At 42.4% G+C, this 16,620-nt stretch overlaps 1 protein-coding gene across 1 annotated transcript in view; it reads left to right on the top strand.

Moving 5' to 3' along the window:
- The first annotated feature begins 227 nt into the window (after positions 1-227).
- Positions 228-16,620, top strand: part of LOC138789297 (histamine H3 receptor-like) — a 60,455-nt gene continuing 44,062 nt past the window's right edge. Inside the window, exons 1-5 of the mRNA XM_069967901.1 lie at positions 228-311; positions 1,721-1,841; positions 4,734-4,855; positions 5,666-5,859; positions 5,955-6,034. Of these exons, the coding sequence (XP_069824002.1) occupies positions 228-311; positions 1,721-1,841; positions 4,734-4,855; positions 5,666-5,859; positions 5,955-6,034 (601 nt within the window). The remainder of the gene's footprint in view (positions 312-1,720; positions 1,842-4,733; positions 4,856-5,665; positions 5,860-5,954; positions 6,035-16,620) is intronic.

Below are 16,620 nucleotides of genomic sequence, written 5' to 3'. Positions count from 1 at the left end.
TATGCCAAGCATTGTGCATACAGTACAGTGAGATGTAGCAGTGCTAGGGCCCAGGAAATTGGACAAGGGCTGGACTAGGGACTCTTCTCATTGGTTGAGAGACATTATATGACCAAAGCATCTTACGTCCATACATGTGAAACTAGTTGTGGTAAGAACACTGTAGTGATGTTAACCTTTGCACTGACAATTTACTTTAGTGTCTGCTGTTAAGTGGTGTGACAAGCATGGTTCAACAGTTCAACATGAATGTTAAGCAAGGTATTTCTCAGCCACATGACAAACTTATACATAAAGTACCTGGGGAATGGGTACCTTTAACACCTTGTGTTCCCCCCAAGGCTTTTTGTATAGAGCCATAAGCCATAAAATGTGTTGGATTTTTATCTCAGATGAATAGCAACCCACTACAGCTCATTTTGAGAAACAAAAGCTGAGCTGTGATTGGTTTCTGTCTGTCTGAGACAAAAATCAAACACAGGCAGATTAGTATATTTGAGCCATAGCTTCTAATGACATGTTTTCAGTTATATGTGGTGCTTAGTAGCCAGCTATGATAGGGGGAAAAGCCATTGGCTCTTTACTCTGTCACTCAGACTCAAAGCCACAGACAGCTTCCTCCACAAGATGGTCCTACTGTAACAGACAGCAAACGTGGAGCTGCTGTGCTACTCGACCGGTTTGGCTTTGGGATACACCAGAGAGCAAAGTTTAAGTGTCCTCTAGGTGTTCACCCTTTATTCCGCTCCAGGATGCGGAAGCTGAACTTTTGCAGTTAGGGGACACAAGCTTACTCCACAAGTGTGGTCCTGGTGTGAGCAGCAGCTGGTCCCCAAGGTGTTGGGTAACAGGCTGAGTAATCATAGTCAGCAGGCCGTGTTGATAGCAGGAAAGTCAGCGCAGTACTAGGGATGAAACAGAAATCATAGACAGGTAAAGGGTCAGAGTGCAGTGTCCCAGAGTGGGGGTCCATTGTTCTAAAACGTATAGGTTGGTACTATGTGTATGTGTAAGGTCTGAGACTGAAGCCAGTAGTGTGCGACTCCCACCACCAGATGTCACTGTTATTTGCATGGCTGGTGGTCAAAAGTATGTAAGGGTTGACTGTATTCTGTATGGATGATGTGTATTCCCTGCCACTGTCTGATGATTTCTGCTTTGTCCAATTCCTGAGCTAAATACCTCAGGAGTTACTGCCCTATCACAATGGGTTATTCTGTTTAGTACCCAATCGGATTCCCGCCTTGAATGCCTAGGTTATAAATAGCGGAGTGGGACTGAGTTGTATGGTTGGTGGTTAGTTGGTGAGTTAAGTCTCAGTGGAGTCCAGAGTTTTGTGTATGGGAGACAATCCTACAGAGAGCCTGCTGAGAGACTTTACTGGGACTGGCCAGGTGGCCCATGTGCGGGACTAATCTCTATTTTCTTCCTATCTCCTGATTACAGCTTACTACTCCTCCTCACAACTACAGGGGTCCAGGGGTGGGCAATGCACTTCTGGCTGCCATGACAGATACCCGTGTGGTGCTTTCAACCTCAACCCCTCCAGATTGCTGCACCCAGCACGCTGCCAGGGGGCTGCAAGAGCAGGCGGCTTCAGAGACAGGTCAGACAATTGTCCTCAACAGGACAAATGGTACAAACAGAGGTCGGTCAGGCACGAGGCATAATCCGAAGAACAGAATCCCAAAATAGCAGACAGTGCTGCTGGTTTATATAGGTGCAGGTTACTCTGCTGGAGTCATTGCAGCAGAAGGAGGAAGATGACACCGGAAGGCACAAGCAGCCTCAGGACAAGCACAGAGTACAGCAGAGGAGCGGACAGGACGACGCTGCTGCTGGTGAGTGTCATCCGTCAGTGTTACACCTTCTTACCATACACCATCAGTTTGTCCTTCACATAACTGTTGGGTTTGCTATTTCTTTCATTTCTTAATGTGCTTTACTGTTAATTATTCATAGGACAGATAAGAGCTCTTCATGCTAAAGAACTACAAGAATTTTACATTCAGGTCATATTCATAAGAAAGAAGAAGAGGCAAGATAATGATCTGTTCTCCTTTTAAATTAGCATACATAAGAGATTCCAAGTTCCCTAAAGTTTCCTTCCTAAATTGTATTGAGAATTGCCAAGTAACTTTTATTTGCACAATTTATTGCAGATTTCCACTGTGTTAAAATACTGTAAGACCTTATACGCATGTATACGGAACGTGTGTATGAGGCCTTATGGCGTGTTTACAAAGACAGATTTATCTAATAGATTTTTTTTAAAGCCAAAGCCAGGAACAGACTATAAACAGGGAACAGATCATAAAGGAATCCATTCCTTGCTTTGGCTTCAAAAATCTGTCAGATAAATCTCTCTGTGTAAACACACCCTAAGGGCCCTATTCCACTGGACGATTATCGTTCAGATTATCGTTAAATCGTTCGAATCTAAACGATAATCGTTCGGTTGAAATGCAGTTAACGATTAACGACCGAACGAGAAATCGTTGATCGCTTTATAAGACCTGGACCTATTTTTATCGTTGCTCGTTCGCAAATCGTTCGCGTTGAATAAGACATCGTTCGGTCGTTCGCAATAGATACGAATGCAATAGCGAATAAATAGCGAAGAAAAAACGATCGCAATTACGATCATAAGTAACGATTATCGTTCAATGGAAATGAGTGAACGTTTTCAGGTCTTTCGCAATAGTGGTCGTTTGCGATCGTTAATCGTTAATGATATGCAAACGATAATCGTCCAGTGGAATAGGGCCCTTAGTCTCTCTAAAACCTGATAAGAGCTTTCATGGACAGAGTCTGTGAACTGTACTTTTCCAAGACTACTAGAACAACAACATGGCCACATTTTAGGCTGTATATTTCCACTGCAGCATTCGCCCTCCAGCACACAAAACCCCAAGCCTATTTTACACACGCAAACTCTGAACACCTATTCTGCTCAAAATTAACTTTGAATATGTTGCTGCCCTTGGTGAAAATATAACAAACAGCCCATTCTTACCTCTTCATGCTCCCCGTTTCCTCCTATGTCATGTTCAGGTCCTGCCTGAACAATGGCACTTTAACCTTCGAGACAGACTTATTTTTCTTTTGTATGTCATGACAGTAACATTTTAACCCATGCAATGTTAGGCCTAGCACTACTGTGGGTTACCTAAGCTCTGAAGCACAATCACACCAGTTAACTCCCACTGGTTTGTGGTGCTATGTAGCGTAGTGTAGTGTAGTACATTTTCCTATCGCAGGATGCAGTTCTGAAAGGAGACTTGACGTGACAGCTCTGAGCACTGGTCCTGGCTGGAGGTCATAATACATACCAGACAAAACAACAAGGTTCTTGTACAATCCTACCCTCACAAGTCCTACAATTGATGTAGTTAAAAACATAAAAAATCCATATATCACCGGTTCCAAAAGGCATCTATTCCAGAGTTTTGCAGAAATTCGGTACTGTGTTAGATAGACCCTTATTCCTAATATTTAAATGGGAAGTCCAATGAAAATCTAAACAGGCAGGCCAGCAACGGGGTGCGAGAAATTAATAAACAATGTTAGCTTACCAGTCCCCGTGCCTCCGTAGCGCTGCTCCAAGTTCCCAATGGCAACTGCGGGCTGTCATCTTTTGCTGGGATCCGGGTATGTCACATACCTAGCTCTTCCAGCTGCAATGTCACTGTGTCCTGTGTGTCTTGCCCCAGTCACTGTTTGGCTGAGTGGGCAATCGCTCAGCCGTGTATGGGACATTGGAGCTGGAAGAGCTACAAGAGGCCGCCGGCTGTCAGCTGGACCCAGGAGTGGCACGAGGACAGGTAATTTTACATTGTTTATTATGTTTGCCGTTCCTGCTATACTGATTTATCTTAATTAAAAAAAAAACTAATAACACACCACCAGTATGGGTTTATGAGGGATTTGTCCTGTCTCCTGTCACATTAATCTAATTGGCTTCTACAATGAGGTCAATTATGGACCTGGGGGAGGCTGTGGACGTTGTGTTTCTGGACTTTTCAGAGGCATTTGATACTGTTCCACATGAAAGGTCCATAAAATAAGGATGCTGGAACAAGGGGTAAATATATGTAATTGGGTAAGAAACTAGCTGAGTGACAACAAACAGAGAGTTGTTATTGATGGAACTTACTCAGATTGGGTCACAGTTATAAGTGGTATAACGCAGGGGTCAGGATGAGGTACACTTCTTTTTAATATCCGAATAGCTTTCTGTAGAGGTCACTGGCACTACTCCTTATTTAATGGCTTCTAAACGTGGTATTTGCTGTGCGTAGAGGGCTATGGTGGGGTTGCCTGGGGGTGCTCCTTATATATAGGTATCTCGGTAATCCAACAAAGTATAGGAAAGAAAGATAAGGGCACTCACCCGAATGCGGCAATATTCTCCTTTATTCAAAGGACGTGCATAATAAAAGTCCGTGCAAACATCTTACATGCGGGCAGACGCCAAACCACCTTCAAGGCGTGTACATGATGGCCATTTCGCGCGCATGCGCGCGAAATGGCCATCATGTACACGCCTTGAAGGTGGTTTGGCGTCTGCCCGCATGTAAGATGTTTGCACGGACTTTTATTATGCACGTCCTTTGAATAAAGGAGAATATTGCCGCATTCGGGTGAGTGCCCTTATCTTTCTTTCCTTCTTTTTAATATGTTTATTAATGACCTTGTATGGGAGCTACAGAGTACAATTTCCATTTTTGTAGATGACACTAAACTGGGTAAAGAAATCACCACAGAGGAGGATAATATATTACAGAAGGATTTGGAAAAGCTGGAGGCTTGGGCAGAGAAATGGCAAATGACGTTTATTGTGGATAAATGTAAGGTTATGCACTTGGGCTGTAGAAATAATAAGTACAATTATGTGCTAAATAATAAAACACTGGGTAAAACTGCTTCTGAAAAGGACCTGTGGGTATTGGTGGACAGTAAACTTAACCTTAGTGATCAGTGGCTGACAAGACTAATAAAATCATTGGATGCAACAAAAGAGGAATGGATGCTAAAGATAAGAACATAGGGGCAGATTTATCAAACTGGTGCAAAGTAGAATTGTCTCAGATGCCACCTTAAATTTTTCAAAGAATCTGTGAGGAATGAAAGGTGGAATCTGATTGGTTACTAGGGGCAACTAAGACAATTCAATTTTACACCAGTTTGATAAATCTCCCCCTCTCCCCCTCCCAAATCTCCCCCTCTTTATAAATTACTGATCAAAACACACATGGAATATTGTTGTCAGGATTGTATCTTTGCAGAGCGTGATGCGCCCCTCGGCTCGTGCTGTGCAGCCAAGAAGACAGAGCAGGGGTGGCTGAGAGGCACTTGACAACTTTGAGGCAGGGCAAGCGACCGGTGGAGGAGTATTGTGCTGAGTTGCGCCAGTGGTGCATTCCATCTGGGTGGAATGATCCTGCGCTTAGATGCCAGTTTAAGCAGGGGTTGTCTGATAGCATTAAGGATGCCTGGACAGGTCATCCAGATCCTCCTACCCTTAAGCAGGCCATGACTTTGGCCATACGCATAGACCGTAGACTCTGTGACAGACATAGTAAAAAAGTAGGCTCTGACCTCTCTTAAACCTCTGTCCCCTTCTCTGTCAAAAACCCTATTGTTACCCCTGATTTTCCTGAAGATGAACCCATGCAGCTGGGAAGATTGGATGCCAAGGCCAGGTGAGAACATTGCAGACACAACAGTCAATGCTATTACTGTGGTGACAGTAGGCACTTCATCAGTTTCTGCCACAAGCGTCCCTAGCAGCAAGAAAACCATCTCCCGGATCATCGGCGTTCAGGTGACTCCAAGGAAAGTCACTTGGGCGCACAGGTACCCTCCTGCGATATAAATATTTCTAGTTCGGCTGTACCTGATGTTCCTGTATCTAATGTGAATTTATCATGTTCTTCTGCTCCTCCTATCAGTACGCCTGTTCTCCATGCCATGGACTCTTCTTCTGATGAATGGGAGTCAGATGGCAATTTTTTAAGTGAAGTTGAGTCCTGTGAGGGTCCTGAGGCACTCATAAAAGGGGGGGGCGGATACTGTCAGGATTGTATCTTTGCGGAGCGTGATGCGCCCTTCGGCTCGTGCTGTTCGGCTGAGAAAGCGCTGATTTTCTTGTATTCTGTTTCTGTGTTTTGTTTTACAGTGTCTGAACATTGGTTTATCTGCTCACTTGATTTAATAGACACATCCGACTTCACCTGCTGAGTTCTGTCTGGCCATGTCATGGTTAATCTGTGTTTTGGTTCTGCTGTGACTGACAGGTCTTCCTGCCAGTGGATCTGTTTTGTTCTCAGCTGTCTGTGCTTGGAGATCAGGGGGATGGTCCAATTATGTCCTGGACCAGAACCCTGGCCTCCTATATAACTAACCCCAGTCTGTGTACTCATTGCTGGTTATTGACTTTGTCTTTGCCTACTAGTGTCTTCTATTATTTGCATCTCCTGATCTTTGCCTTGTATCTTTGACCTTCCTTGACCATATTGCCTGAACTTTGACTTCACCTATTGGATTCTGATTTTGTACATTTGATGCCCGATTGTGTTTATTGTGTTTGTTTTTCTTGTTCTGTGTGCACCTATACTAGTATAGGGAACGTCTTCGTGGTTGTCCACGGCCGTCTAGGGCCGGTTGAGGCAAGTAGGTAGGGGCAATTGGTGGGTGCAGCGTAAGGGCTCACTGTTTTGTCTTGTTCCTGATAATTGTGTACAGGTTTGGAACCTGAATATAAGAAGGACATGGCTGAACTGGAGCAGGTGCAGAGGAGGGCGACTAAGGTCATTAAGGGAATGGGTGGTCTACAGTACAAAGGCAGATTATTAAGTTTAAGGCTATTTAGCCAAAATACATTTTAGGGGTGATCTGATCACAATGTATAAATGAATACATGGACAGTACAGGGATCTTTCTAGTGATATTTTTACACCTAGACCCTTAACCATGACAAGGGGGCATCTTTTACGTCTAGAGGCAAAAAGGTTTTACTACTACCTATGAGTTATGAGATATTTGAAGTGAATGGCGTCCCTAGCCTGCTCCTGCATGCCTAATGTGATTTTAAGCCTGCATCACTAATAAAGAAGTTGCACTATACAGTAAGTGCCCTCCTTTTGTTTCTTTCTAGGACATGTTTCACTATAGACTGTATTTGAAGGAGTATGTCTCAATATCACCTAACCCCATAGACCTCCACCCAGACAATATGAAGGTAGTTGCTGCTGGTCGCTGTTTCACAAAAAAAGGGAAGTTTATGATCTGCCTTACACACATGATGTTTTTTTGAGGTTGGTGTTCTGTCTTGTTTTTGAGGCTCTGTTGCAGTTTTCCCAAAACGCAGCATGCTAAGGGTGTGTTATTTTTTTATTTTCTTTCTTTCTTTCTTTTTTTTTTTTTTTTTTGCAAACTGTAGCGTTTTTCTTTCATAAGACTTCATAACTGGAAGTCTTCTGCTCCATTAAAAAAAGAAGTTATAGCTTTTTGTGTATGCCATTTTTCATGGCGTTTTTAAGGCTAAAGAAAAGTCACAGGCTGGCTCCCAGGTGATTAGGTTAACCCCCTGTGGGTAAGACTGTGCTCCATAGGGAGATGCAAGGGGCTTAGGGGTGACAGTGTCGTCGTCCAATGATGTGCAATGATGTCTCGCCTCAGCTGCTGATTGGCTGAGAGGAGACCAGAAAAATGTCATAAAAAAAACAAGTGTGAGGGCACCCTCAAACTAGTACTAGACACTTCTATAATGTTCTACAACTATTTACCTAACACTACCACCAGATATCAGTAAAAAGTACTAAAGCTAAATCAAAACAGAGCAGGCAGTCATGGGCCAGTAACTCATATCCATATACAAGTGGACATCAGATCCTGATGTGCATTTCTAGATTAACCAGCTGTATATAAACATATCACTTTCTGGCAATTTAACAAACAATAATTAATGACACCACTCGAAGCTTCTTACAAGAGACATTTATCCACCCGTGAGGTAAAAAAAATCTCTAATCCTCTAAAACTGTCCAAGAGGAAAGATCCCAGAGCTCTTGTGAAAATCCTTTCAATTAAATCCTCAATTACAGCAGCAATGCCTCTTGTCTGACGACACACCCATTACAGTGCTCTATGAACACTCCAGAGACCAGACATTCCTGCCTCCTGTAACATGTTCCTAGTGTCTGCTGTGAACACGATTCATAAGCTGCTATAACTGGAATAGTTGATGAGAAGGAAAAAGCAGGAATGGCCTTTTGTCTGTGCCTCTTGTAAATTTATAATGAGCTAAAGATGTGTAGTGTGGATTTTTTCCTTATCATAGAAGTCTCTATACATAACAAGAACAAATCCACATTCATCTTACATTACAGTTATGTATATCAGCATAAAAAAACATTTCTCCTGTCCTTTTTTTTTCTTATTCATTTACTCATTGTTCCATTTTTTCTTGTCTTTTTTCCTTAACCATTTCTTTACATTTTCTTCCTTCATAGTTTCCTTTAGGGTAGCTTCACACGTATCGGATCCGCAGCGGATTTCACGCTGCATGTTTGCAGCAAAATCCGCTGTGGATCCTGGTAGTGTGAAGGTCTATGGGTCACATACCCGCAGTTGAATTTTCATGGCAGCACCGATTGGCTGGTGGGGACCGATGGGAGCCGGAGCTGCAGGCAGCAAGGGGTTAAAGGGCCAGGTTACATACTGGCAGTGGAATGAAAATTCTGCTGCGGGTATGTGACCTATAGACCTTCACACTAACAGGATCCGCAAACTCGCAGCGTTATATCTGCTGCGGATTAAGCTACCCTTTAAGGGGTTGTCCAGTGAAAATCTTTTTCTTTTACATCAACTGGTGTCAGAAAGTTATATAGATTTGTAATTTACTTCTATTAAAAAGTCTTCCCATACTTATTAGGTGCTGTATGTCATGCAGGAAGTGTTGTTTTATTTTCAGTCTGACACAGTGCTCTGTGCTGACATCTCTGGCTGAGAAAGGAACTCTGTCTCGGTTTTCTATGAATCCCCATAGAAAACCTCTCCAGCTCTGGACAGTTCCTGTCTCGGCCAGAGATGTCAGCAGAGAGCACTGTGTCAGACTGAAAATATAACATTATTTCCTGCAAGACATACAGCAGCTAATAGGTATGGGAAGACTTGCGATTTTTTAATAGAAGTAAATTACAAATCTGTATAACTTTCTGCCACCAGTTGATTTGAAAGAAAAAGATTTTTGCTGGACAACCCTTTTAAGGGTACACAGTGAATGAAGCCAACTTCTTCTTCCACCTTCTACTGTGCATAGTTGCCAATATTTAAACATTTTTTCCAGGGACACTTACAGTATGTTCCCACTATGGAATTGGCGAGAAATTTAAAGCGGAATTTGCGCCGCTTAAATTTCTGCCTGTCTCATTAATTCAATGGGATTACTTATGTGCAATCCGCCTAAAGAATTCACATATCAGTTCTTTGGGCAGATGGCGGATTGGGCTTGAGAACTCCCATTGTACAATGAGTATGTACATCTACTACTATCAGCAGCATGATGGCCCAGTGGTTAGTTTTGTAACCTTGCAGCACAAGATCCTGGGTTCACATCCCAGCTATTTCCAGTTTTGACAGAGACAAGTTGGCAACATTTCTATTTTCTTACAGTGATGACTGGACATTTTACTTTTATGCAGCAGATATATAATTCTTATTATGCCACAACAGCTGTAGAGTAGTAGTTATTATCCAAACTGGAAACAAGAGTGTTCTGTCTCTAGAAGAAAGTGGCCATGTTTTTGAAGTGCTGGATAACTCCTTAAAACACAAGAAAATGAACAACTAAGCAGGGGCGTGGCTAAGATTCATAGGTCCCCCATAGCAAAAAAAATGTATAGGACCCCCCATATACGCATCTGGCCCGGGGTTGTCCCCCAGAATTTCTTTGGTCTCCCAGCTCCCCTGTGCACAAGTGACATTACTTCTGGGATAGGGAGTTGGGAAAATGAGGAAACTCTGCGGCGGGCCAGGTAAGTATGTGTGGGGGGTGGGGGGGGCAGAGGTGGATTAAGGGTACCATGGTCCCTGGGCTGTATGGGACGTATGTGGGAAATAATTTTGGGGAAATCTACAGCATAGAGCAAACAAAACAGCTTCAGGACGTCCTTTATCCTGCCGATGCTTATACTAATACACTGTATATACACTACATATACACAGTATATTTCTTACCCACTTCACATTGTGGCCTCTGGCAGGTGCTTTGTGGAGTTTGAATATGAGTCCAGGTGCTGAGACATCCTTATTACCATCTATCATTAGCCGGGCTCCACAATGAATGTGTCCACATCTTCTGATTCTATAGAAATGTGATGCACAATGCAGCATTCTTTTACAGAAGTGTATTGAGAATCAGAACATGTTACCATAAGTCCTGCCTGACGCTCCTCCACTGAATCAGCCCAGTAATACTGACAGCATGGAGCAGCAGGACCTCTGTATAAACAGGAAACTTGCTACTTCTTATCTCTAGATATGTTACAGAGCAGGAGAATTCAAGCCCACAGCATTATCTATGTAATTATCTGTGTGAGGTCATTGTGGGACAGGGAACTGTATAGTCATGGCCAAAAGTTTTGAGAATGATACAAATATTAATTTTTACAATGTTTACTGCTTCAGTTTTTAAAATGGCAATTTGCATATACTCCAGAATGTTATAAAGAGTGATCAGCTTACCAGCAATTACTTGCAAAGTCAATATTTGCCTAGAAAATTAACTTTATCCCCCAAAACACATTTCAACATCATTGCAGCCCTGCCTTAAAAGGACCAGCTAACATCGTTTCAGTGATTGCTCCATTAACACAGGTGTGGGTGCTGATGAAGACAGGGCTGGAGATCAATCTGTATGATTAAGTAAGAATGACACCACTGGACACTTTAAAAGGAGGCTGGTGCTTGGCATCATTGTTTCTCTTTTGTTTACCATGGTTATTTCTAAAGAAACATGTGCAGTCCTCATGGCACTGCACAAAAATGGCCTAATAAGGAAGAGTATCACAGCTAGAAAGATTGCACCTCAGTCAACAATCTATCGCATCATCAAGAACTTCAAGGTGAGAGGTTCCATTGTTGTCAAAAAGGCTCCAGGGCGCCCAAGAAAGACCAGCCAGGACCAGCCAGCAGACAAAGCGCCAGGACCGTCTCTTAAAAGTGTTTCAGCTGAAGGATGGGGCTACCAGCAGTGCGGAGCTTGCTCAGGAATGGCAGCAGGCAGGTGTGAGTGCATCTGCACGCACTGTGAGGCGGAGACTCTTGGAGCAAGGCCTGGTCTCACGGAGGGCAGCAAAGAAGCCACTTCTCTCCAGAAAAAACATCACGGACAGACTAATATTCTGCAAAAGGTACAGGGATGGGACTGCTGGGGAATGGGGTAAAGTCATTTTTTCTGATGAATCCCCTTTCTGAATGTTTGGGACATCTGGAAAACAGCTTATTCGGAGAAGACGAGGTAAGCACTACCACCAGTCTTGTCTCCTGCCAACTGTAAAGCATCTTGAAACATTCATGTGTAGGGTTGCTTCTCAGCCAAGGGAATCGTCTCTCTCACATTCTTGCCTAAAAACACAGCCATGAATAAAGAATGGTACCAGAATGTCCTCCAAGAGCAACTTTCCCCCAACCGTCCAAGAGCAGTTTGGTGATCAACAATGCCTTTTCCAGCATGATGGAGCACCTTGCCATAAATCAAAGGTGATAACTAAATGGCTCAGGGAACAAAACAGAGATTTTGGGTCCATGGCCTGGAAACTCCCCAGATCTTAATCCCATTGAGAACAAAAAACAACAAATTCTGACAAAATGCAAGCATTGATTGTGCAAGAATGGACTACTATCAGTCAGGATTTGGTCCAGAAGTTGATTGAGAGCATGCCAGGGAGAATTCCCGAGGTCCTGAAGAAGAAGGGTCAACACTGCAAATATTGACTTGCTGCATTAACTCATTCTAACTGTCAATATAACTTTTTGTTACTCATAATATGATTGCAATTATATTTCTGTATGTGATTAAAACATCTGACAAACACACATAAAAACCAGTGGACAGCAGATCATGTGAAAATATAATATTTGTGTAATTCTCAAAACTTTTGGCCATGACTGTATAGGGAGAGAGAAGAGGTCATTAGGTCAACTAAACACAAAGTGGGAGCAGAATACTCAGACCCACTGACATCTGGTAATCAGCACAGCCAGTGAGGTCTGTGCTGTTATATACTGCTCTCAGAGTCTGCATGGGCTGTTATCACAAGTGAGATCTTTCAGTAGTTTTATGGGTCCCCTGGGAGTCAGGGCCCCAAAGCAGCAGCCTGGGCCTACATTGAAGCTACGTCACTGAAACTGAGTAATATTTATATGTAGATTATCATGCTTTGGTATGTTTATCATTATGGGAGTGGTAGTTATGCTAAGGTTTACATCAGTTGTTATGGTAGATTTCGGGAGATAGGACTGCTGGTTTATTGTTTTAGATGATAATTTGCCTTACTCACATTTTCATACACTGTTTACTATGAAAACTTTGATGTAGATCAGGTAAATGAGTAAAAATTCTGTTCAAAATTATTTAATGCTTTCCAAGTGCTTAATTCATTTAGGAATACTTAAACATAGAAAAATTTCCTAACGTGTTACAACTAGGGATGAGCGAACTTTTGAAAAGTTCGGTTCGGTTCGATCCGGCGAACTTTCGTGAAGTTCAGCTTCGTCCGAACGGAACATGAACCTTGCTCTAAAGGATGAATAATTGCTACAATAGTGGGAGTGTGACAGGGTATAGTTTTGTTTAGTTGCAGTTGCTATTACAATGAAAAAAGTGGGAAAAAAGTGCAAACATACTGAAATTTTTTTTTAAAAAAAATAATAAACAATAATAATAGGAATAATAGGAATAATAATAATATAGTGAATAAAAGTGCAAAAATGGTGACAAAAATATTGAAAAAAAAGTTTAGGAGGATGCGGCAGCACTTGATTGCACCCAGGCCAGTATTGTTGAGAAGAGACAAGTTGAGCAGCAGGAGGAGGCAGCAGTTGATTGCTCGCCTCTCAGGCCAGTATTGTTGAAGAGACAAGTTGAGGAACAGGAGGAGGCAGCAGTTGATTGCTCGCCTCTCAGGCCAGTATTGTTGAGAAGAGACAAGTCGAGGAACAGGAGGAGGCAGCAGTAGATTGCTCGCCTCTCTGGCCAGTATTGTTGAGAAGAGACAAGTTGAGGAACAGGATGAGGCAGCAGTAGATTGCTCGCCTCTCAGGCCAGTATTGTTGAGAAAAGACAAGTCGAGGAACAGGAGGAGGCAGCAGTAGATTGCTCGCCTCTCAGGCCAGTATTGTTGAGAAGAGACAAGTTGAGGAGCAGGAGGAGGCAGCAGTTGATTGCTCTTAGGCCAGTATTATTAAGGAGAGACAAGTTGAAGAGCAGGAGGAGGCAGCAGTTGATTGCTTCCAGGCCAGTATTATTAAAAACAGACAAGTTGAGGAGCAGGAGGAGGCAGCAGTTGATTGCTCTCAGGCCAGTATTATTGAGGATAGACTACTTGAGGAGCAGGAGGAGGCAGCAGTTGATTGTTCTCAGGCCAGTATTATTGAGGAGAGACAAGTTGAGGAGCAGGAGGAGGCAGCAGTTGATTGCTCTCAGGCCAGTTTTATTGAGGAGAAACAAGTTGAGGAGCAGGAGGAGGCAGCAGTTGATTTCTTCCAGGCCAGTATTATTGAAAACAGACAAGTTGAGAAGGAGGAGGCAGCAGTTTTTTTTTAAGTTTCTTTTTAACTTTTTTGGTTGCGGGCAGCTAGACGGGGTTGACGGCACCCAGCAGAGCAAAAACGGACAGCTTTTGTGGGGCGCTGACTTAGCAGCACCTATAACAGCTATCACCTATCACAAAAAAACAAGCAAACTTTTTTTATTTTTAAGTTTTTTTTTTACTTTTTTGGTTGCAGGCGGCTAGACGGGGTTATAGGCACCAATCGGAGCAGCAACATCTAGCGTCTCCTCTTGGTCACGGAACAGTAGCTGGTTCAATGCTACTTGTCCTGAGTGACTCTTCTCACTTTTCTCTCCCTATTTCTTTTTTTATCTCCCTATCTCTCCCTAGATATCACAATTTTTTAGTTAGATGCCTATCTCTCCCTCTCTCTACCTAACTCTTGATTTCCTATGTATGGGCTTATCTTCTATATCAAGGTTTCCCTGGATCTTGCGATTTTTTTTTTATCCTCCACTACTGCTTCTCTCACAAACAATATATACTCCTTCTCTATCTCTCCCTGTACATATCCACTTGTTTGGCTATCTAATCTATGTGTTTTCCCTCTCTGCCTAACGTGGACCTCCTTTCTCTCTGCTGTCTGGAAACACAATGAGAAACTGCAGCCAGGCTCAAGCACTTCCTGTTCCTGGAGTGACATCACACACCTTGATATTCACATAAAAACAGGATACAAAGGATAATAGGAGTAATAATCCCTTGTATCCTGTTCTATTCTCTGATAAAAGTACAGTTTTGCCACGCCGTTGCGATTGTAACGAGATTCGTAACGAACTTTCTCAAAGTTCGTAACGAATCTGGTTTGTAACGGTTCGGTTCGCTCATCCCTAGTTACAACAATTCTGACTTTAGATTTGGAATCTGTACACTCGATTTAGTATAGGCCAAAGGTTTATGAACAGTAGCAGATGAAAATATTTTTCTTTTGTTGTGTGGTGTTCAACTGCTTGAACCCCCACACATGAGAGGAATAGGGGTTTTAAGTGCCTCTGTGTTGATGAAATTGTTGTTGACATTCTGTATCTGCACTGCTGCTTCATTCAAACTCTGTGAGGGTCCATTTTCACAGAAAGATTATCTGACAGATTATCTGTCAAAGATTTGAAGCCAAAGCCCGGAATGGACTATAAACAGCGATCAGGTCAGAAAGAAAAGCCTGAGATTTCTCCTCTTTTCAAATCCATTCTTGGCGTTGGCTTTAAATCTTTGGCAGATAATCTGTCAGATAACCTTTCTGTGTAAATGGACCCTAAGGGTACAAACACACACAGCAGATACGCAGCAGATACGCAGCAGATTTGATACTGTGTTCAGTTATTTAGATCTAATCTGCTGCGTATCTGCTGCGTATCGCAGCATTAAATACGCAGCGTATATGCCGTGTGTGTTTGTACCCTCAAGCTACATTCACATGTTCTGTTGTTTTGTCCATAATTGCAGATCCGCAATTTAGAGCCCATTGATTTCAGTTGGGCTGTTCACAACGTCCATAGTTTTATGGATTTGTAATCCATACAAATTGCTATTACAAAAAATACTGATAAGCTCTAGTACAGAGTGTAATTGCAACACATCTTGTCCCATAGAAGTCTAAGCGAGCGTCAGTAATTTTGGGAATCCCTAATTTTTATGAAAAAAAACGTCCATAATGTCAGTAAATCCATAAAAAATACAGACGAGTAATCATTTTAAACCATTGCCACTTATTGAACTATTACCTTCCCCTTCTTTGCTGATCCCACAAAAAATACGGATTACAGATGCAACACGGACAAATTTATTGCAGATTGCAGATATAGATTGCAGACAATAAAAAATATATTTTTCTAAAAATCCCAGCCTTCTTCGGCCAACAGAATTGTGTTAAGGTTTATTAATTATAGAACAGCCTGCCATTTTCATTGGTACTATTTATCCAGTTCGTACAACCTTTTGATCTTTTTTGTTTCACTTTTTTGCAGACAAGGTGACCAATTCAGATTTTTTAGTTTTTTTTTTTTACAGTATTCACCAATAGTTTATTAGTAATTACGAACACGTCGATACCTATTATGTATGAGTTGTTTTGTTGGTTTGTTTTTTGATAATATATATTTTTTTTTTTACACTTTATTTTTTAATTTTATTTTTGAAAACACTTCTTTTTTTTGTTTACATATTTGTACTCTTGTTTTTACTTCTTGAGGGGGACATGAAGCTGCAATCTATGATTGCTGTTGTGTAGTATAACTGTCAGTATATGCCTTACAGGCATCCATGCAGTGCCGGTCTTAAAGGGGTTATCCAGCGCTACAAAAACATGGCCACTTTCCCCCTACTGTTGTCTCCAGATTGGGTGGGGTTTTGAAACTCAGTTCCATTGAAGTAAAAGGAGCTTAATTGCAAACCACACCTGAACTGGAGACAACAGTAGGGGGAAAAGTGGCCATGTTTTTGTAGCACTGGATAACCCCTTTACGGTCATGAACAGACCCTTCAGTTTCCATGGCAACTATTGACAATGCTATGATTGCCTTTCATGGTTGCTAATGCAATGCGCCCCCATCCAACCCCCCAACCCCTCCTTCAACGCTGTAAATGCTGCAGTCGTTACTGATCCCTGCATCTACCGGATTAAACTGCAGAGACTGGCACCAGTCTTTGAAATTGTGGCTGAAGAACAGCTGTGATCGCCACTGGTTGGATGGGCTCCACTTCTGAGCCCACCTGATTTCCAGGGCATACAAGACATGGCTCTCATGATGTACATGTACATCCTGGAGTGGGAAGGGGTTAATCA

The sequence above is a fragment of the Dendropsophus ebraccatus genome, chromosome 4, assembly GCF_027789765.1.
Source record: "Dendropsophus ebraccatus isolate aDenEbr1 chromosome 4, aDenEbr1.pat, whole genome shotgun sequence".
Lineage (NCBI taxonomy): Eukaryota > Metazoa > Chordata > Amphibia > Anura > Hylidae > Dendropsophus > Dendropsophus ebraccatus.
Note: the sequence above shows the minus strand (reverse complement) of the source record. Positions and strands in the feature narration are given on the sequence as shown.